The sequence below is a fragment of the Tiliqua scincoides genome, chromosome 2 (assembly GCF_035046505.1).
Source record: "Tiliqua scincoides isolate rTilSci1 chromosome 2, rTilSci1.hap2, whole genome shotgun sequence".
NCBI lineage: Eukaryota > Metazoa > Chordata > Lepidosauria > Squamata > Scincidae > Tiliqua > Tiliqua scincoides.
In genome coordinates this window covers 40,880,510-40,903,885 of record NC_089822.1, presented here as the reverse complement: position 1 = coordinate 40,903,885, position 23,376 = coordinate 40,880,510, and the positions used below count along the sequence as shown (strand labels likewise).

The window sequence follows — 23,376 nt, the reverse complement described above, 5'->3', positions numbered from 1 at the left end:
CCTAACAGCCCACTCCTATCCATACTTTCCTGGGAGTAAGCCCCATTGACTCTTATGGGACTTACTTCTGAGTAGACATGCCTAGGGCTGGGCTGTAAGTAAGCATGCTGCAAGTGCTGTGCACATTTGCCAGGGAGAAACTATGACTGAACAAAGCTGGGCTCACTACCAAGGAGGGGGGTCCTCCTGCCAAAGTGTTTGCCTCCCTTCTTCCACAGGTTAACCATAGGGTAGGAACAGCGGCTAATGGCAAAGAGACAGGGCGGAAGCGGCTTCAGTCGCTCCTACCATGCAGGCACCGAAACGTTGCGCATGCGTAGTCACACGCTGCTGGGGAATCCTCGCGCTGACGCCGGGCAATTCCGTCAAGTGAGGCCGCGATGGCTCAGAGGCGCGCGAAGGGGCGGGGCGAAGACCTTTCCTTCGGTTGCTTGGTGACGACTGCGCTGAGTGACGTCAGCAGGCCGGACCCGGAAGTGGAACTCGAAATTCGCTGCGGCTGACTGACAGACTACTTGAGGTGAAGGCAAAGGAAGGCGGGGCTTGAGGGTGGGACCACCCATAGCACAAACGGGGGGGCAAGAAAGCGGCGGTGCGTCTCCCGGTAACAAGCACTTGCCCCGCCCCCTCCCCTCCCCTCCACCGGCAGCAGGTACGTGCAGCCGCTGCGCCGAGCCCGGCGTACGCCAACGGCCGCCCCCTTCCCACTCCCCCCACCCCACTGAGGAGAATGACAGGAGCGGAGGCGCGCTCCCGAGAGAGAGAGCGCGGGTACGCGCGCGATGACTTGAGGGCGGCTGAGGAGAGCCCTGTGGTGTCCCCTGGGCGGCCTCGCGTCCAGTGAGGTGGGAGGGCGTGTGTGTCGCGCGCGCTGACCCTCGAGCGGCGGCGGAGGCAGCACCTCGTGCCCGCTCGGAGGAGCCTGGCTGCTCTCGCTCCCAGTGCTTGGCTGAGCCGGCTGGCCAGTGAAAGCGCCGCTCTGCCCGCAGGGCTGCACGGACCCCCAAGGCTCTGCCTCTCCAGCCAGTCCTCCCGCTGCCTTTGGGATGGTGTCAGCCTGGGCCGGGCGGTGGGTGGGGAGGCAGAGCCTCCCCACCTGCTGCAGGGTCGTGTGGAGGCAGTTGAGGCAGAGTCTCCCCACCTGCCTCAGGGTTGTGTGGTGGCAGGTGAGGCAGAGCCTCCCCGCCTGAGTCCTTCGAAAAGCACGCTTTTCAAAGGACCCCGGTGTGCCTCCCCTGCCTCCCCACCTACCACACGTCCCTGCAGCAGGTGGGGAGGCTCTGCCTCACCTGCCTCCCCACCCACTACACATCCCTGTCTCAAACATATGTGGAACTAACCCCAACCAGAGTGGTGAGAGGAGAGGTGCCTGGCCCTGTGACAACCCCTTTCCCACTCTCTTCCCCCTATTTGGCAGGCTCTCATGTTCACTGCTCAGTGGAGTCCCTGAAGCATGTGGAAAAACAACATCCTTGGGGTCTCTCTGCACAGCAGAGTTGGGACGCTTACCTGGTTACCAGTGAGTGACTGAGGGCCCAGTCCTGTCCAGCTTTCCGGCACCGATGCAACTGCAACGTAGTCCCTAGTTAAAAGCCATTTCTGCCGGATGTTGTGTGTATGCAACAGGGATCAAAGGTGTGCATCTGTGGGCTGGGCGGGTTAAGGAAACAAATGTTCCCTTACCTTGAGGAGGCCTCCAGGACTTCCCCACCACTGCACATCCCATAGGCATGGCTGCATCGGCGCTGGAAAATTGGATAGGATGGGCCCTGAGCCTCACTCCCAGTGTTTGCCTAGTGGTAGTTCCTTTTGCACTGAGAATTTGGCTAACGCTGGGCTGTCCTGGGTTGCTTCCGTTCTGGCCTCAGTTTTCAGGACAGGTGGCAACAGGAAGTAGCTTTGTTTATTTCTTTCCACCTGCACACATAAATGGACAAATGAGGAAAGAAACATCAGAGGGTTACAGTTTGTGTAAGCTGAAGTTTCTGCCAAAGAAACATAGGTATAGAGACATTGTTAAAAGTTGGTATTAAGTTTTTAGGTTGATGCTTAGTTCAGATATGGTAATTCTGAATAGTTCTGTGCTCTGGGTCAGCAGGATATGCAAGGAAATGCTGTCCTACTTTTTCCAAATTTTTTGGTAAATGTCTAAGGGCCAAATCCTATCCAATTTTCTAGTGCCAATGCAGCTGTGCTAATAGGATGTGCATGGCATCCTGTGGTAGGGAGGCAGTCACAGAGGCCTCCACATGGTATTGGAACATTTGTTCCCTTACCCTGGGGCTGCATTGGGGCTGCACCAGTGCTAGACAGTTGGATAGGATTGGGCCCTAAGGTAGGAAGATTGTGCTTAGTTTGCATAAGCAGGTTTTATTTTTTTACATAGGAAAATTAAGTTGCAAACTATTGCATATGCGACTGAGTGAGAAAAATCTCTGTAACAGCATTCCTAAGGATTAAAATCTTCCCTCTTCACCCACTGAATTTGGCCATTTCTACATACATGCCCTCTGTGGGTTGCTAGCTGATGTCTCATCTGAGAATAGAATAGCAATAAACCTTGTCCTGTCTCCTTTGAGAAACAAGTGTCAGCGTGCCAGTCTGCTTTCTGCCCTTTCTCTGTGGTGCTAACAATGGCAATTTCTTCATTCCCTCCCCCAACTAAATAAATATTTTTATCTCACCTAAAAATAAATATCATCTTTCATTACTGTCATGAACCTGTAATAATGAACTTGGGACACTCCTTTCAGAGTAATAATTGCCAGCATTTGTTCCAAGTCTTAAAAAGTATAATTTAGTTTTCTCTTAATTTCCAATGATAATAACAATGGGCCACATCACATGCTACTGTCATTCTAATCCTATGTTGTAGTTCTAGTACTGCAGCTTGATGAAAATAAGTTCATGGGTAGTGTGTTCATCAACTGTGAAGACATTTTGAGTATTAGTTTTTACTTACTATAATATAGTTTATTTCCATAAGGAATATATTTTTCAAGTTCTGTTGTTCTCATACTTGTAGTTTTTCTTCGGTACAGTAGGCTTCTGTGGAATAGATTATAAGTGCAGAACTGCTGTCATTTTTCTTTGTCTTCAACACCATATTTGTAAAAAAATGGACTTAAGTATCTGTGTACATGTGTATGCAAGGGTAAAAGAAACATTTACTGTTTTTCCATTCTTTCTACTGAAAGTAGTGACACTCATGTTTGAATGACGTGGCAAAACACAAACAATTACAAAGACTTTCTTATTTGTCTAGAATTAGGATTCACATTTTTAAAGTAACCAAGTTTTCAGATATCTTTCTCTCCTTGATGTGTGTTAGAGAGAGTTTCCTGGAAGATCTCTAGTCAAATGTGGGTCTGAATTGGCCCCCATCTTTTGGGTGTGGTATGTGAAATTGCTGAAGACGTAACAGCTGCAGTGCTGGTGTGATTCTCACAGTCTACTCTTCTTAAAAAGATAGGATATAGCACATAGCTTTACTGATGGCTACAGGAATAGGAGTTGTAGGCCGAAATGTAGAAATAGTGAAAAGCAGCTTTCTGAGAGAGATTGAAGCAGGAGTCTGACCAGAGAGTGACAGAGCTCTGCTGCGAAGATCAGTGGAAGTCAGGGTTGTGAGGTCATGTATGGCAGTTGTAGGAACTTGCTACAGAAGCTTGTGGCTTACAGACATGGACAGGCAAATGTTGATATATAGAGAAAATGCTTTTATTTGTAAGCAGCACTGATTGAGTGCAGCACGTGCTAGAAGGTGTTATCTTTATATAAGGTTGAGACTAATTCGAGTGGGTTCCATTCCAAGCACTCATGTGGATAGCAAAAAACGCACTATAGCAAATCAATTTAAAAAACAAAGTTTCTTTGCTCCAGTGATTTAAAAACAGCCTTGCTGACCTTTTGACTCTAAGATAAGAGTCATTAAGAAGACAAGTCCTCCTCCAAGCATTTCACTTAGCCCCTCCACCAATGCAAAGCGATCACTTTTCTTTCATGTGCTCAGGGGGAAGGGAGGGGACTGCTGGAGAGAAAAGGATTGATGGATTGTCAACCTGCTGCCCCCCCCCCCAATAAGGAGGCTATTGTTAAAGGACTATTCAGTTTTTTAAACTGATTTTAAAGGGATGCATTTTTCCCCTTCTCCAGGGATCAGCATATTCCTTCTCATTTGCAGGAGCCATTCATGTTGAGTCAAATCCCTGTATAAAAAATCCGTGTATAAATAGGCTGAACTTGTATCTTTTAAAAAACTACTACCTGCTGCCTATGAGCCTCCTCACTCCCAGTCATTGGGCTGTTGTATGGAGTCACAAAGTGTGTCAGAATATGTATCAAAATAGTGTAGATTCTGAAATAAGTAGTGTAGATTCTGAACAATTAGACTGAAATATCAAAGGCCCTTGGGAAAGGCTGTGAATTGATTCAAGAACGATGTGTATATGTGAAATCCGGGGTCATATAAATGCTAAGAAGTTAGGCAGGAAGAGGCATAGGGGGAAAGAGCTGGTAAGGACTAACAGACCTAGGAATTAGTAGGGGTGGAGGAAGAGGAGTAGGCAGAAAACTGAGGCGCAGTGGGAGGATGGTGGTGAGAATAGGGGAAAGCTATGGGTTAATCTCAACTAGCCTTGAGAAGGAGTAACTGTGAATGGATGGGAAGGAGAATGGAAGTTGGGAACCAAAGAGACAAAGAGATGATGGCACTGAATTTCATGTTTATTTGACATAAACTCCTGAAAGAGCAGGGAGTCCTCCTGGACACACTAATAATAATAATAATAATAATAATAATAATTAATGGTATTTATGATTTTCTGGTCATCGGATTACTCCTTTGACTTTATTCAAGGTGGTTCACATAGGCAGGCTATCTCTAAACCTCCGAGGGGATTTTTACAATAACAGAAAAGTTCTATCTTTCAAGAACCGCACAACATTTCAGATGGATCTTTCACGGTCTGACCCCCAGTTGCTTCCCATGCTGGCTGACAAGCAGCTCCTTCATCTCTCACTTGAAGGGCAGCCAAGATGCTTCTTCGCTCACACCAAAGAGCAGGTGGAATAACTCAGCTCAGCAGCTGCTTAAAGGTCTTGCCATTCATGGAGCTGCTGGTGGCCTCAAACTGGCGACCTTCAGATGTTATCTTCAGGCTAACGGAGGCTCTACCTTCTAGACCAGACCTCCTGCCCACAGCTGTCCCTGGATGCTCAGATGGCATTTGTGGCCCAGGGAGCTTTGCCCAGCTTTGGCTGGTGCGCCAGCTGCAACCATACCTGTGTTAGCTGGAACTGGCAATCCATGCCCTAGTGACATCTCAGATAGACTACTGTAATGCACTTGGGACTACTACTGAAAACGGTTTGGAAGTTGCAGTTGGTGCAGAATCTGGCAGCTCGGTTGGTAATGGGCTTGGTGTGTGGAATCCACTATGGCATTGCTCCGGTGGCTATACTGGCTGCCCATTTCTTTCCAAGCCCAATTCAAGGTGTTGGTGATGACCTTTAAAACTCTGTATGGCATAGGCCCAGGATACCTCAAGGACCATCCCCCATATATTCTTGCATATGTTCCCGTGACCATCAGAGAAAGCCCTTAGGATTCCTCCGCCATCAGAAGCCGGGGGAATGGCAGCTAGGTATAGGGCCTTCTTGGTTGTGGCACCACTCCTCTGGAACCACTTGCCAAAAGATCCAAGGGCATCCTCTTCAGTATATGGTTTCTAGCAGGCTTTGAAGACCTTTCTGTTTTGCCTGGCCTTTGGGGACGGAGCCACTCCTGAGGGACCCCTTATTAACTTTTATGCTGCTGTACACTATTTGACATTTTAATCTGCTTTTTTATTGTTATTTTTAAATGGTTTTAATGGTTTTTATGGTTTCTGTTTTAATATTTTATTCCGATGTTTTATCTGTATGTGTTTATGTTTGCCTGTACACTGCTTTGGGAATTTAGTAAAGCGGTATAGGAATTAAATAAACAAACAAACCAGATCCTTAATATAGGTCTGTTGGCTTTTATATTGGCAGAACCTTTACTTTGTCTAGATGAACCTCATCATGCACATTTGGGTTGTGTTAATGTAGACCTTGCTTGAGGGATGCTGCTTGGGGTTCATGATGTTAGGCCTTTATCCCAAAGTTTTAGCAGATGACCTGGGTAGACTTTATAGGGAACTTATGATAAAAAATAATTGTTTTGTGTATAACTGTTCATGTTTTAGATCTTCCCTATTTTATAAATGTGAAGTTTTTTTTTAGTATTGGAGCTCAGACTGGCCTCAGTTTTGGGTTACAAGCTAGTTGTAGTGGTACGGAGATCAGCTTACTCTGTTAGACTTGGTTCTGCTACTTATAGTGTGGCACATTGTGTTGCCCTTTCCATGAAGTTGGTGTCTATAATGCTGAGATCATTTGGCCAGATCATTTGGAAAGACTGAGGAAAAGCATCTCGTGATCAGAACTGATCACCGTCAACTCAGAGTACTTTTTCAGAGCCAGTGTACCTAGTTTCAGTGATCCAAAGCATATTCTGTGTTGCCAAACCATATGAGCTTATTCATAGGTGGTCTGTGCTTAGTGTTGTAGGAGAGAGAGCTTTATTGCCAAAACTGGTAATGTATCTTCCCAGAAAACATACATGAAAACCTGTGTAGCTTACAAGATGCACCTTGAGTGTTGCTTGTTAATATAAATATAACAAGCAGTAGGGATCAAAAGTGTGACCACGTGAAACCAGATGTGCTGTTTCTGAAGGAATACCCTGAGAAGACCTGTTGATGGTTGCCTAAACAGAGTCAGACATAAACTGATAGCGCAAGTAGTGAGGGTGGAGTGAGAGATGCTGTCACTGAAATTGGTCAAGTGTGCAACTTGCTTGATCACAACAGAGAGAAAAATAAGTAGGAAAGAAACAGCAGAAGAGGAAATAATAACTGGGGTGTACAACAGTTAGTTTACCTTTCTAAAGCCTTGCTGGATGGCACAGTGATCTTCATGGAAGCAGGTAGAGTGGAAGTGCAATAATGCAGCATAGTGAGAATGTTACTGGCTCTTCAGAGAAGGAAGACTTTGGAAGTTAAGGGACATTTAACTAAGGGAGCAAGGAAGAAAAATTTGGAATTCTTTGGTCAGGTTTCTTATAGGGCTTTTACCCAAAAGGTGAATGATGCTCTGAGCTGATAGGGATTCATACCTTACTTTCTTTGTTTTCACAGATACCTATATACATGTCCTAAGGTTTAGTTCATTGATTGGCTCAAACCTATTGCAAAGGGCTTGATTACTTGCATCTTTTCTGAAGTTTAAGATGGGGAAGGGATGATTCTTGTGTAAGGTTCGTGAAGGATCTCAGAGAAGTATGTTGTTTATATGTTGGCCTAAAGGATTGTGTTTTTCTTTAGTGGCAGGATTTCTGAATGTTTGTGCCATGCCCTGCAGGTCACACAAGGTTAATGGGCAAGCACAGTCTGTGTCGGAAATTTCTGTAAGGCTTCTCAGATGGTGGGGATGGGACAAAAGGAAAAGGAAAAAAATATCCTTTTGAATCTAACTTGGGTTCCATGATTTCCTAGCATTGACCCTTGGTGCAAAAAAAAGGCACATGGCTGGAGCACTTCAGTGCAGATGGAGTACTAGTTAACAAAGAGATTATGGGACTAGAGATAGATAGAAACAGGGATGTGCCAGAATCGCAGCGCCGAGTTTGGAGTTGTTCTGAGTCTCTGCCCTCATTTGACACGAGTCATAACGGGCGACCATTGCAACTTGTCCAGTGCCATTTTTTGAGTCATTTTGACTCAAGTCCGAGTCTTTTCGAGAAACAAGTAAAGTTGCAGAAGTGTCAGAAAAAAAGCAAGCAAGCAAGCACACACCAAACGGTGTCACAAGCACACACAAAAGCAAGTCTTGACTGTATTCAAATCTTTTCATTTTTAGGGTAAAACCCCCAGTCCCAAGTTTTTGACACGTGACTCAAGTTGCCACGAGTCGCGAAAAACAAGCATTTTGGCAACTCAGGTTGAGTCCACAAGTCATGAGTCTCCATCTCTGGAGAGAGAAAAAACTACTAGAGGCAAAGGAAAAGAGGAGAGAGTAAAGGATAAGGGTAAGATGTGGCTTAGGGGAGATGTAGATGGAAATTTGTAATGGATCTTGTCTGTTTTAGTGACAAGAATGAGAGCCAATGAATGGGGTGGAGAATGAGAGCAGGAAAAATAATGTGGTGTGAATCCGGAGTGGATAACAGCTAGGAAAAACTGTGAATTGAGAAGTAGAATTGTGCAGGCCTAGGGCTAGGATAGTTCCTTGGACTTCTTGCATGAGCAGAGGCAACAGTTCACTCATCACTACTAGGAAGACTGGGGTCTTGAACATAAGGTAGAGGTCCCAGAGCTCAGGCACATTCTGCTCTTATACAGAGGTGGCCCTGTTGGTCTTTCTCAAGTTGAAAACAGTACTGTAACCTTTTTTCAGACAGTAACTAAAACCTCTGACTTTGTACAACAATTGTTTGTATTTTCAGGAAACTGTGGGAAGTGAAACCAAACGCAGTATACAAATTCCCAACTTTCTTGGCTTTTTCAGTTTGTCCCCTCAAGATTGATGCATGTTTCATCTATTACTTTACTCTGGCTGAGAATTTGGATAAGCATGGCACAGCTCCAACAAGGAGGCCCAGATGAAAAAGAGAAGACGACAGCATTAAAGGGTACAAAATAATTTGGAACTTCTCCTCCATAGGCACTTCGTAGACTGTGTTCTGATGAACTATAATTTTGTGGTTAGTAAAACAGGTGAGCAAGTGCAAATGGGTGCAACCCACATTCTTGGCTGCTAAAAGTTTCTTACTCCTGTCCATAATCCAGAGCTATTTATTCTATTCTATGAAAAAAAAGGAAAGCTTAGTGCACACAGTGGGAATGCTGTTTCCTGGCATAGCACTGCGACAGTTTGGAGTTGGAGAAAAATCAAGAACTTTCTTTTGAGTCCTGAAAGGAGAAAAACTGGACATTTTGGAAGAGAGAGAAAACAAATCTCTTCTGAAATATTTTCTGTTTCAGATTGAATTCTTCAAAAAAGCAGTGTATTAAAACTTTAGTGTCACCAATTCACATTGCTGCAGGTCTTTTAGATTCATAGGTAGTAGTGTTAGCAACAATAGCATTGCATCTGGGCATTTGTCTGGGGTATTAAATAAGCAATCAGATAAGGATTTGATGTTGTAAAAGTAATTTCTAATGAAATCATACTGATTTTTGAATTTATGCAAATATCTTCAATGATATATTTTACCTTGTTTCATTCGACTAAATATGGATTCATGATAGCTAAACTTGGTTGCTCTGTGCAGTGTTTATGTGGCAGCAGTCAGGTTTCCTCTCTATGGGAGGTGGAACAGCTATTCCCATAAATGTCTTTGTGTAGCCCATCCCCCTCCAAACCCAACTGAGACTGAAGGTTTGCACACAGCAATTTGTAAGGCTCTGCCTGGTTACCTGGAACTATTTTCTTACTCGCCACAGGTGACTAGAGAAATGTCTGATTGAATCATACAGTATACTTGAATTCTTAATTTGCATAATTGTGATTACGTATGTTTTTTTTATCTTGGCAAAGATTGTGGGAATATTTCACGCAATATATCTATAACCTTAGTTAAGTGTATATAGTATGCTTGTCTCTGCAAAGCTAGAAAACATTTTTTTCTAGAATTCAACAAGACTATTATGCTTAAGTGTATGTTTTTGCTGCTTAAAGTGCTTTGATTCAAGTGAATTGTTCAATGGTCATATCCTGATATGTTCATCAAAACAAAACAATAGGAAGAATTTAAATTCCTTATGGATGATCCACTGTATTTTTTATTGAAGCCTAATGAACTGTGATTTACTTCTAGTTAGCAGTTATCAAGGCTGGTGTATCTTAGATCAGAATAATTCCACGTGGGAACTGGTGAAATGATTGTATACCTGTAGAATTGAAGCAATCTCTTTGGTAGGGGAGATAAAATCCCATTGCAACTGCTTGCATTATTTTATTATTCAGAAATTAATCTAAGTACACTTTAAAATAAAGGTATGACTGCAGATAAACAGAAAAAGCAGAATTATGTGTCATATCACTGGAGTGTGTGCTGTTTCAACTCTAAAAGTTTATGAACATATAGAGTTTTCATAGCTTTTTATACATACTTACCATTTTGTTTTTGAATATCATTAGAAGTTCTGCAAATCTGTGTAGGTTTTCTCCTTCAGCAGGTTTAACTTGGTTGTGCTGTTTAACTTAATTTATAAAGTCATTATGTAGGTAAATGGAAAGACAACATTTAGACTTCAATCTCAAGAAGGTTGACCTGTGCAAAAAGATTCCACTGCATGAACAGAAAACGCTTCTACTCACAGGGCTTAGTGGATTCCCCCCATTCCTTTCCCAGTATGCAGTCCTCTCAAACTAGTTTCTAGGGTGAGGGGGGTGGAAAGCTGATTATTCTTCTCATGTATGAGGATCTTTGGATCCAAGGCGTGGTCTCTGAAACAACAATCTATTTGCTACGTACTACAAAAAAGCATTCTGTGTTGAATAAAATGAATCTGTACCTGCTAGGACATTATAGTGATTTCAATAACTTGATATTTTTCCTTAATATTCTATTGGTAATTGGTAATATTCTATCTTCTCTCTTCTTATGGCAGATGGTAGGGAAACAATAGTATGAGAGTTCTGTGTGAAAGAAGGGGGAGATAAAAGTATTTCCTCCCTCCCCCGTGGTCTTGAAGTCTTAAATTAGAAGCACACTGGTCCTGTGTTCCTGCTACTTTAGTAGTTGCTATGCCAGCATAAAATGCTAACAATCTTACGCACTCCCAGTAGAAAAATCTAAAGCAAAACAGCAAGTGGAAATAAGATGTCAATCTTGCTATAGCATTAGCAGCTGCCCCTAAATCTCCCTGGCAACTTTCCTGAGTCAGCCCAACAACATAGCCTCAGCTTGTGCATCCCTTACCTGGTTCCTTCCTGTGTGGCTCTTTAATCAAAACATGAAATGTAGAATGTGCTGGGATTGTTCTCAGCACATTCCTAGTTTCCTTCACTTTTTAAAAATTCTTTATGGAGAAAGGAACAATCTTGCTCTTTTCTCCATACAGGCTCTTTAAACAGGAAATGTGGAACACACTGGGAGCGATCCTAGCATGTGCTCCATCTCTTTAAGAGTCATGGAGGAAGGAGAGGTAAATGAGCAGGATCAATGAATTCCAGTTCCTGGTGTGCAGAAATCTGATCCTTTGTCTTCTCACTTTGCTTTTTCCTCCACCAGGCTTTTTAAACAATACAGTGTGTTGTTTAAAGGTCCACTGGAGAAGGAGCAGGGTGAGGGAGTCAGATTGCTGTTCTCTGAGGATCAGACTGCCACAATCTCATTCCTTCTCCATGCGCTGTTTAAATGAAGCTGAAAATGCAGAGCATGCTGGGAGCAATCTAGTATCTAACAGAATGTGTTGGTCAAAGCAATCCAGAATTCTAAAGTCAACATTCTTATTCCAATACAATTTAGAATTTGTAGCTTTTTAAGGAGTAATGATTGTGTTTTTGAGGTCCATGGAAAGATGGTAATCTTCTCCCTTGCCTATCCCCCTTCCAGATTTGTTGTCTAGAATAGACTTGGATGAACTGATGAAAAAAGATGAGCCTCCCCTTGAATTTCCTGATACTCTGGAAGGATTTGAATATGCTTTTAATGAAAGTAAGTCGTATATGTTGTAGAAAGAAATCAGTGTAGATTTATTTTTTTACAACTTTGTTTCTTAGCTTGTCAAATGTTCTCCCTTTGCACAGTTTTAAAAATGTAACAGTCTTGAATAGTTTAGTAGATCCTGTTTTCATCTTCCACGTACAAATACCCATATTCATATTGTTGCAGCTTGTCTTCTCTCTGTGTTGCCTGTTACAAGTTCATTTTAAGAAATATGAAGCTGAATTCACAAAACTAGTGCTGCATCAATGAGAAATCTTATTCTAATTTTGCCAACACTGTGCCAGGTGTATTAAACTTTGGTGGTTCTTTTATCCATGTAATATATTCAGGATCTTTGGAGTTCTGTGTCTAAGCTGATTGAAAAGGCCCTGATTCACTTATACTTAGCAGCCTCCAGCCTGAAATAGCTGTGTAGTTTCTGTGCTAGTCCAAAAGGTTCTTACAATGACATTAATGGATTCTTAAGGAAATGTTCTGTAGAGCTTTTTTAAAACTCCTTAACTTAATTAGAAAATGCAAGTTAAAACTGGGACTGTTGAATTCATTCATGGGCCCCTTATGCAAAATCAATGAAATATGGCATATGAGAACTTCCTGGAGACTACCTCCTCCCCTCAAAAATTTTGTTTTTCTGCAAAATGTGTGCTAATTCTTTTTACCATAGAATGAGATACACTCTACAACAAGCATACAAGACTTGTTTTTAGCTCAGGAGCTTGTTAAAAAAATGTTATGTTGTGTGCCCAAGTTAGTAGAAGTGCAGCATTAATTGATGGCCAAACATTTAGAACATTTCCAGATTTTAGGAATTTAAATTTCAAAATTTTATCTTCCATGTGGAATTAGGTACAATAATGATTTTGGTTATGGATTCATTTACCAAGGATCACTTCACCCCACACAGTTCATTATTTTATTTTCATAAACACATGATGGTCTGCTGAATTTCTGAAAAATGCAATATTCTCTCACTTTTGTCCCTCCTCCTCATCAGCATGCATGCAAAGTACTCTAATGTTCACAATGCACTTGTTTGATAGTTTAGAATGTATTTACAATGCCAGAAAAAAAATCATCTCTATGTTTCCATCTATTATATATTTTTTAAACTACTTTTACTATATATGTCAGTGTTAGCTTATCTCTACTTCCAGATTTACCATATTTCTTATTTCTGGGAGTGTACAGTGCAGAGAAGTTGTTTTGATATCTTGATTTGTTCCAGAATTAGCTAACAGTTTCCACACCTTCATGCAGAATGGAGAACTGCAGTTTGTTAAAATGAAAGCTGTTACTTCCTCTTGTGTTCAGAAAAGGAGGTGCACATGAACCCATGTTGCTCTCTCTGAGGCTCAATCTCATAGTGGAAACCATAGTTTCTCATTATATCTAAATGTATGAGGGCTTCCCAAGCAGATTACTATCAATATAGTCTCAGTGCTGGTATTTTGAATTGTGGCTAGCTGACAAAAGAAATGCACTGACAGAGTACAGATATAATATGCACACAGAGACCTGCTCCTTTTTAAAACTGGGTATGATGGACTTGAACAAGTTCTCTTGTTTTCATAGGCAGTGTTTGAAAGAGCAGGTGTCTTTATATCTTTGAAAATAGATTGCAATAATGATTGCCAGGTAGAAATCTGAAAGAATTTCAGCCTTCTTTGTAGATACTGTATTGAAAGTGAAACCTATCATAATCATTGCTATCAATCATCTAAGTAGTCTCATATAGCAGCAAAACCTCTGCGAAATTTTTTGACAATAATAATATTGCTTAAGTGTCTAATGAAAGATTTCTGATAATTTTATTCATATGCAACAAGTCCCTGCCCCAAATCTTATAGACGAAAATTCAAAGTTATTAAAAATTGCAGCAGATTAGGGAATATCTTTGAGTTAAAATATGCCTTAAGGCGGTTCTTAAAGCATGGGAGAATCTATATCGTATATCTGGGATCAGTGGATTCCAGAGATAGGGTGCTGCCAAGAATGAAGGTAGAAAATGGCAGTGAAATTAATTCTTTTATTCTGTTCCTTAAAATAATCTGAGTGGTTTATATTTCCTACACAAAGTTGTTCTTGTGCTCTGAATAAAAAAAAACTTTTCAAATGCCGTGTCACACTTTCCAGTTTTATGAGGAAAAAGCTTTTCTTTAAATGTAGTCATTTATGCAACACTTAGCTTTTTAATACCCTGATGGCTTTCATAGGCAGGTACTTAGAAACTAAAAATGTCATGAAAGTGAAACTCTTTGAAAGGAGAGGTTCAACTCTTTAGCTGATTTTTAGAGCAGTACAATCTCTACTGTCTCTTTTCTAGACTGCACATTTAATGGTGCACATCAGATTACTGAAAGAAGGTGGGCTGAAATCTGAATATGGATGAATGGTATTGAAGTGTTACTGAGAGATCCAACATTCACAAATCTGAGTTGCATTGTTAGGGCAGTAGTTAATACATTTTTGAACTTATAGTGTCATCATAGCGGCATGTTTGGCTGGAATTTTTAACATGTGCATCATCACTTCATGTTTCTGTATTTGGAGGAAAAATGTGCCTTTTATTCTGATTAACAAAGCAGTAATGATATTTTAACACTTCGGTTTTCCCTGAAGCGTAAAAGAACTTGAAAATCTACAGTTCTTACTAAACGATAGTCTATGGGGGAGAGGAACTCCTTAGGAGGAGAGGAACTTCACCAATTGCCAACATTAAAAATGAGCATAGCAACTGAGCATTGAATATTAAGAATTAGATGCCCTGAAAGAAGCATAGAGTATGATTGTGCCATGAAGAAAGGGATATTGGATATGAAGTCCTAGAGGTTAGTAATTGGGGAAAGCAAACTGAAACCAAGGTATTGGCAGGTCGAAAGAAGTTTGTACTTTTCATTAAACAGAAAGAGATACTACAGGTGCCAATTTTTCATTTTTATTTTGAGGTTCCAGGACTTTTCCAAAGAAATGATATTATTACAAAAAGAATGTTCATGTATAAAATCATTGCTTTGGCAAAAAAGAGGTATCTTTTTGACTGCAAACAATGTCCACTCACTTAAAACCCTCACTTTTACATTCAGGTATTTTTAATTATTCACCAAATTTGTAACTTCATTTTGGCAAACAAAATTAATTTTCTTTTTGGGCTCAAACGTGTGCAGCTAAACTTGGTATAATTTCAGTTAGTAATCTTCCGTCTGTTGCTTCTGTATTTCTTAGGACCATCAGTTGATTTTGTTATATATCAAGCTTCTGTTTTGATCTGTCTCCTCGGTAAATAGATGAACCACTGTACTTTAGCCATAAGGAGAACTGAAATGCAAGTAAAGTAGTTACGACTTACAGAAAGATGAGGTAATATAGCATTTCAGTGGTCCTAATGCGTGAGACTTTGCAGGTTTGGCCTGAATTTCTCAGTTTAAATGCAGTGCACAGTTTTTGGCAAACTATTGTGTGCTTGCACACTTACATTTTCTCAGTTCAGATGTAGAAAAACAACCTGTGCCTATAACTGTCTGATTTGGTTGTATCGACTTGCTTGGGAACCCTTTTCAGGGATCAAAACCAAGATGCACATTTCTAAATAAACTGTTGGTTATGTAATAAAGTGCAAGTGCAAAAGGAAGTTTGCCAAATTAAACTTTTCTACTGTCTTTTTGGCAAAGCAGCTCTTGAGCTGCTGAAATTCTATTCCAGGGGATCCTTTTCCTAGAATAAGATTGTGTGGAGCACAGAGATATATGGAATTGAGGAGAGATCAGTAAAAATTTTCCTTTTCCTTGTGCAAACAGAAGTGCCTTTTATTTGTGGAAGAGGTACTTGCATACAAGCTCGCATCAGGAAGCTAACTGTATAAAATCCATAGCTTTCAAACTGATATGGTATTTGGAATTGAGTTTTAGAATCAGGATAATACTGTTTATTATCATGGTTCTTATATGAAATTCACATTTTAGGAACTTAAGAACACTGCTGAACAATTGCTACTTGAAAAGTTGAAACTTTTTCTTACAAATTTTCTTCACTGGAGTTTTCGTCAAATGTATGGCTAGACTGTGGTCTAATTTTTTTGAATACATTTATTTAGAAGTGGGATTGCTTTGTGTGGATGAAAGACTTTTACAGTAGTGAACCCTTGTCTCTTCTTAAGTTCTTAAATGAATTTTAAATCTAAAGTTGTTGTTTCTTTTTTAGAGGGACAGTTAAGGCATATAAAAACAGGGGAACCTTTTGTTTTTAACTACCGTGAGGATTTGCATAGATGGAACCAAAAACGCTATGAAGCCCTTGGAGAGGTATGTTCTATATATAAACATTACATTACTATGTATAGTATACACAGTATACATTTGTGTGCCTTAAGAGTGCTTGTTAACATTCTATTGAGTTACATAAAAATAATCAAAAGTTCAATTTAATGAGATTAAAGAACTGAACAGTAAGAATAGCATCCTGGCTAGCTCTTCAGCTGTTGGGAGCTTCCTTCATGAAAGGAGGGAGCTTCTCATGGCAGAAGTACTGGCTGCTGCTGGCAGGTTAGTTACCCCTTCTCCTAACCCCCCTGATTCCATAGGATCAGTGACTTCCTATCTGCGGATTTGATATCTGCTGGGGTTTCCAGGAACCTAACCTCAGCAGATTACGGGAATTAACTGTACATAATTAACTTTTGATTTTTATAGCAAAATAAGCATTTTATTTTAAGCAGTATGTTATGCAGGGCAATTCCTGGCAGTGGTAAGTTGAGATTTTTAGAAATCTCGACCCTAACTATCAGTTGAGCTGCAAATTCTTTTCATTAATCTGATTTTCTTGCATTTTCTTGCATGTGCAGCAAGAAAGCTTATAGTTTGAGATCCAGAATAGCTAGGTGCTACCAAGTTTTGATCTAAGAAATCAGCTCTTGTATCTCATAACTGACTTATTTTCTTGTTAATTTTTTGAGCTTGCATTAAAACTATTGTTGGGAATAAGAGTTCCCAACAGTTGAAGATAGCCATTCATGTACTGCAGTTGTTAAAAAGCTAAGTGAAATGCTTGACTGCATTGCACAATGGTTGAGAAGTAATGCACAGCAGCTAGAGATTCTAGCTACTCAGCAGTACTGTAAGCAGTGTGCTAACTCTGTATAGAATTTTAGAATATCTGAAGACAGCACATATTCAAAATGTGAAGGTATGAGAAATTTGGAATACTAGGTTTCAGTCAGATTTGTGATTGTTTTTGTGCACATAAATTTATGAATCTGATTTTTAAACTGTTCATGAGATGTAACCATCAGACTGTGAAAGCAATAGCAATAAACACAGTGACAAGTATCAAACAATAGCAGCATAGTTGCACCAAAGCAATGAATGCAGCAATCAAATGAATATCAAAGAGGTGTATAACCCCATCACAGTAACGAGAGGGACCAACAAGAACCTGCAGCAAGCTAATTCCAAAACCCTCTTTGAAATGTTAGGGTTTCGCCAAGTGTGTGAAAACTTTCTGTGTTGATACCTGGCAGGCCTTCTGAGAAGAACATTCTGCAGGATTCATGTTACAGCTGAAAAATCTCTGCTCCTTGGAGTCACCTGCAGTACTTCAATTGGTGTTGGAATGGAGGGCCAGATGTGAAGTATAACCTTGTGTGTTGCATGGAGTATTGGGAGGGGAATACATACAGGATAAGGTGGTCCATTTAGCTTTTTTAAAGGTAAAAAGCAACACCTTAAGTATAGAGAAATGTGGTGGTCATTTGCTAAGGTGGTTGAATCGTAAGTCCTCTTAATATCTGCTTAAATGTAAGAAGATCAGAATGGTATCTTTGAAGATCAATATACATATACGTAGGCTAGCTTTGCAGAGAGAATGAACATCTGTGTATAATTATTGGTGAAAAATTGGAAGCTGTAATATTAGTATGTTGCATGAAACATCTGCTTGAATGTCTCTTCCTTTTTTACACACTCTCTTCTGATTCTTCTATTTTCCTGAATGCTCTCCTCTTTCCTTGCCTCACACTGAGCTGAGTACCCTGCTATCCTCATCAGTCCCTTTCATTTCTGAATCCCTTTCCCTTATGTTTTCTATTTACCATCTCCCTTGTCATTGTCTCTTCTGTCCACATCATGCCCTCATTATCAGCCAGTGGGCTCCTTTCCTACTGCATTTAAACATGTCTTGCCTGTTCCCCCCCAAAGAACCATCCCTTGACCCATCCTCTTTCTGCCTTCTTCCCTTTGCTTCCAAATCCCTGAAGGGTGCTATTGACTCATGCTGCCTCACCTTTCTCTTCTACAGTTGTACTCTGGATCTCCTTCAGTCTGGCTTCTGGCCCCTACACTCCACTGAAACTGCCCTCACAAAAATGAGCAATAATCTCTTACTGCCAAAGTGAATAGTGTCAGTGCAGTCCCCCTTAGCCTCTTTGTTACATTTGATACAGTTGTTCTTTCTCTCTGACTTGATTTCTTTTATGGTTGGTCTCTGATTCTGCCTCAGATGGTTCTCTTCCTGCCTGTCTAATCATTACTTCAAGGTTTTCCATGGAGGAGATTCTTCCTCTGTTTCCCTCTATATGGGCTGAGATCTATTCTGCGCCCCCTACTATTCTTTCTACATGCTATCGGTGGGTGATCTCAAATCTCATGGCTTTCTGTACCACCTATATGCTTATGACACTCAGCTCTACTTGTCTGCTTCAGAATTAGCTCCCTCCATCCAATCCCATATTCTGACTGACATTTCTGCTTGCATGTTTCATCATTATCTCTGTATGTCCAAGACAGAATTTCTTATCTTTCCTCTTAAGCCCTCCCTTGCTTATAGTCTCTTCTTCATTGACAGTGCCAGCATCCACCCTGCTGAACATGCTCAAAGCCTTGGTTTTTTCTTTAACTTGGTTTTATCTTTGACTCCTGTGTCTTCTTTATAACCTGAATCTGGTCTGTCACCAAATCATGTTGCTTCTCCCTTTACATTATAAAAATATGACACTTCCTTTCTACCCCCTCAGTGGAAACTCTAGTTCACATTCTTTTCATCTGTCACCTTGACTACTGCATCTTTCTCTTCTCAGGTCTTCTTTTGGCCCCATCATCTCTATTTAGCATTCTGTGGCCAAAATGGCTCACCTCTCTTATCCCTCTGTTCATGTTGTGTCCCTTATAAATTGCCACACTGGCTTCCTGTCCACTCACAGATCCAATGCAATGTCATGGACCTTACAGTCTCTGTTCCTGTCCCCCCAACTTGCGTCTGTCTATCATTGTACATTTGTATTCCATTACATTTTGGCAGTTGACCTTTGCTCTACCAATCTCAGCTCTCTGAAGGTTTCTTGTGATGCATGTTTGTGGACTGAAAGAATGAATCCTGTGCATATTTACTTAGAAGTAATTCCCATTTATTTTAATGCGACTTACTCTCAGGTAAGTGTGTATAGGATTGCAGTTCTCTCTGAAATGACTGTCCTTTCTCTTGTTTCCCCTTCTGTCTGTGACGCAGTCTCAGAACCTCTGCATAATGCCTTCTCTTACTTCCTTCAGATTCTTTTTCTGTGGAACCTGTGGCACAATTCATTAGTTTCTATACTCTAGTACAGGGGTGTCCAAAGTTTTTGGCAGGAGGGCCACATCATCTCTCTGACACTGTGTCGGGGGCCGGGGAAAAAAGAATTAATTTACATTTAAAATTTGAATAAATTTACATAAGTTTACATAAATTAATATACTAGAGGTGGAACTTATATGAATGAATGAAGGTCTTGCAATAGCTCAAGGCCTATAAAAGGTCTTGCACAAAGCAAGGCTGGCCTTTTCTTTACTGCCGCTACTGCATCACAGACGTGAAACAGCAAGCAGTGGAGGAAGCCCTCATCCCACAGCTCACGCGAGAGGTCAAACAGTTGCCCTCACGCTGAGAGCAGTTGCGTCAGGCCAGTGCGGGCTCCAACAAACCTCTGGAGGGCCAGAGGCTCATTGGAGACTGGGGGCTCCCTGAGGGCCGCATTGAGAGGCCTTGAGGGCCGCATGCGGCCCCAGGGCCGGGGTTTGGGCACCCCTGCTCTAGTACAATTAAAGTTATGTATGTGTATATTAAATTATCACTGTGGATATCATCAAAAGCTTTGACGCAGCAGAGCCCATTGGCAAAAGCACCATCCACAAACAGAAGGAGAGTTGCACTCACATAAACACATTACCTAGTACACTGCAATATTTTAAAACTTTCTTCCATACTGTTTTGACTTCTGGTAGCTGGCCACTAGTTCTAAAGTTTGTTATTCCAGTTCACTTCTCCTTGCCTGTGCATTTGCTTAAAGATTTGCTATACTGGAATCCAGGTTCTTTGTAATTTGTTTTAGCAGGTCACTTAAGGGAAATCACCAAGTTCAGCACTGTTAGCTACAGAGTGATTCAGTAGGCCAGTAAGACTTCATATCTATAGTGGACAATTTGTCCCTTATTTAGCCATCAATATGAAGACTGTAAATATGGATGAAAGGGAGTTAGTTGTTGGCATTAGAATATTAATAGAATGTTCTAGGATTTCATTGTTTTATTCACAAAAGGCTAGTAATTAAGGGTGCAACCTAACCCCTTATGTCAGTGCTTTCTAGCACTGGCATAGCAGTGCCAGTGGGGCATGGGCTGCATCCTGCAGTTGGGTGTCACTCACAGAGTCTTCCTAAAAGTAAGGGAATGTTTGTTCCCTTACCTCAGAGCTGCATTGCCCTTATGTCAGTGCTGGAAAGCACTGACATAAGGGGTTAGGATTGCACCCTAAGTCAAGCAATACTCAGTAGTTGCTAATATTTAGAGCAGCGGTTGCCAAACGCTTGACCAATGTGTTGCGCTAAAACAGTCCCTGTTTGAACGAGCTCTTACTGTTCCACCATGTGGCTCAGAAAAAAACCTCTCTGTCTTTGTCATGTGACCATCTGGGTAGTTGCATCCATAGCCCACTGTCCCAGCAGGTTTCACTCCCCAATTTCGAGGCAGACATGACTGCCCAGATGGTCGCACAATGAAGATGGAGTAGCTTCTTCTGAGCAGCACAGTGGAATGGTAAGCTCTGGTCACAATAAGGAGAGACTCAGCATCATGCCAGATCTGGCCTGTGGGCAGTGGTTTGACAGACATTGACTTAGAGGGACAAAGGAAGGGGAGTGGAAGTTATTTCACCTGAAGGATTTTTAAACAGCATTAATTGGTGAAAAATGAGAGGTATTTATATTTTCATTTTAGGGAAAGGCACCAAGAAAGCACAGGTGTAGTGTCTCTTTCAGGAGAATGGACACAGTTATATTCAAGATGTATAATAGTTTGCTTTCTAAAGACTGGAAACACTTTAACCAAGTCTGTTGTTTACAGTAGGTCTCTGAGATGTAAGTACTGAACTTTACTTTGGAGCAAGATTGTGCCTCTTGTTTGTCATTAAATTTTTTCAGGCATAAAATAAGCTATAGGATTTTCAAAACTTTTTATTTTTAGTTTTCAGACTCTAATGTTCAGTTCAGTTTTATTACGGTCACCGACCAGCAAAAAATAACAATACATCATAGTATACAACTGAACATACATACAACTCATCACAGCATCCTAACATAACAACATAAAATACTAACAATTAATAGACCTAAGTCTAGATAAGACTAAATTTGGTCTAGTTATTGTGGATTAAACGGAGTACAATAACTGAGGAAGGTACTTCTGAAAGTCTTCTAGTCCATATTGAATTAAAAACTTATTCAGAATATAAATACTTCTCTATGAGCAACCTGGAAGGCCACAATCCACTCTCTTCCTCCTGATGCTAACTGCAGCGGCTAAAAATTTAGGCACCCTCCGTGTTACCTCTGGATTTGCATCTGATGGAAGAGAATGACTGTAATCTTGACCTGGGCATATAATATAATATAATAATATAATATTAAATATATATTAACTATATTAATATTAATTATATTAATCATATCATTAATTAAATGCAGATCTTAAAAATATATTATTAATACATAGCAATATACATGCTTTAGAAATGATCAGCTTCTGATCACTGTTGGAGACAGGATGCTGGAGTAGGTGGATTTTGTCTGGTCCAGGAGGACTCATTTTTTAAAACTTTGTAGGCATACTGATAGAATTGTTTCATCAAATGAACTTTGTGAACAACCAGTCTGACCAACATTACACACACACTCACACCCCTGTGGACCCCAATCCAACTAGTCACTTCTCCCATTCTCCTTGGATTGGATTGAACCCTTTATTAATTTAGTGAAATTAAATTTTTCCAGCAGCTGGTGGGGAAAACAAAAATAGACCATGAAAATTGATGTATTTTCATCAATACATCTGATAAGGGTTTGGTTAGGAAGCTGATTTGTCTCCTATACTAGGAGATGCACAGCTCAAGCCTATGCATGTCTACTCAGAAGTAAGTCCCATTAGAGTCAATGGGGCTTACTCCCAGGAAAGTGTGGATAGGATTGGGCTGGCAATCACTTCATCAATAGCTGATAAGCATTCCCTTCAAATAGCAAGATTCATCACTTTAAAAATACAGCCTCTCCTCTTCAGTCAAACAACAAGATTAATAAATCACTTTAAAAACAGTACCCTTTTTCTGCTCCTGGCCAAGTAAAGTGTGATTCTCTCCCCCCCCCCCTTTGCCAACTGCATGGAAACAACTTTAAGACCCCTGATGACTGGCAAATTAGGAAGCGTTTTATTTGGGGAAGGGGAGGAAAGCGGGATGGTTTGGAGATCAAAAGGGGGGAGTGGAAGAGGGAGGGGGTTGCAAAGAGAGATTTCACTTTGATGAGAAGCGATCCCAGGCTGGGAACTAGGAACCAACCAGACAAGGATCAGCGAGGGTTAAGGACTGCAAGCTGAGTGTGCTCGGTACTTGCCAGATGGGGGTTGGAGTCGAAGAGCTTTGGAAACAACATGCAGCGAACACAGAAGGTGGCAGCCTTGGAGTGGAGGGAGAAGAGGGCGGGGCGGCAGCAGCCACTCTCGCAGCTGAGTAACTCCCATTTCTTCTGCTTTAAAAAAAAGCGCAGAAGACGGGCTCGTATTCTGCCCAGGGGTGTGACTGTATCGCTGCGAGAAGACATCCCGCGCCTCCCCTTTGAGTTTCTGGCGCCTCCCTAAAGAGCTGCGCCGCACAGTTTGAATAACACTGGTTTAGGGAATCAGTTACAAAGCTTTAGATAGTTGCAATTGAGAGAAATATTTGTAAATAGCTGCATTTTGGACAAGCAGGAGTTAAATAAGGAGAAAGTAATGGAGTGAGAGTCTGCACTGCACTGAGTTTCCTCCACAGCCAGCCAGTTGATAGAGATAATTAGTAGGAGTCTTTAAACACCAACACATAGAACTAAGGCTGTTACAAGGCTCAAAGGAGGAGAGGAGAAGAGATTACCAATATAGATTTAGTGTACATTATCCATCTACGCAGCAGAGGTTGGGGCTGCCTGACTTCAGGTACCAGAAAAACAATAGCTAAAAGGTGCTCCTTTGAGCAGGGAAGGTAGCTCCTCTGAGGGTGAAGGTGGCTACAAGAGATTTCCCAGCTGTGAGACAGCCTTGTGAAGCAGATAACATGGAGGCTTTCCATGA

The 23,376-nt window shown here is 41.2% G+C and overlaps 1 protein-coding gene across 7 annotated transcripts in view; it reads left to right on the top strand.

The window, feature by feature from the left end:
• The first annotated feature begins 469 nt into the window (after positions 1-469).
• Positions 470-23,376, top strand: part of ARB2A (ARB2 cotranscriptional regulator A) — a 286,644-nt gene continuing 263,737 nt past the window's right edge. Inside the window, exons 1-4 of one of the 7 annotated variants that reach the window (XM_066614983.1) lie at positions 470-520; positions 8,531-8,716; positions 11,648-11,749; positions 15,959-16,059. In XM_066614983.1, the coding sequence (XP_066471080.1) occupies positions 8,611-8,716; positions 11,648-11,749; positions 15,959-16,059 (309 nt within the window). In that variant the 5' untranslated portion in view covers positions 470-520; positions 8,531-8,610. Of the gene's footprint in view, positions 521-595; positions 653-698; positions 846-8,530; positions 8,802-11,647; positions 11,750-15,958; positions 16,060-23,376 lie in introns of those variants that run through there. The other 6 variants (XM_066614985.1, XM_066614980.1, XM_066614986.1 and 3 more) reach the window with 6 other exon arrangements.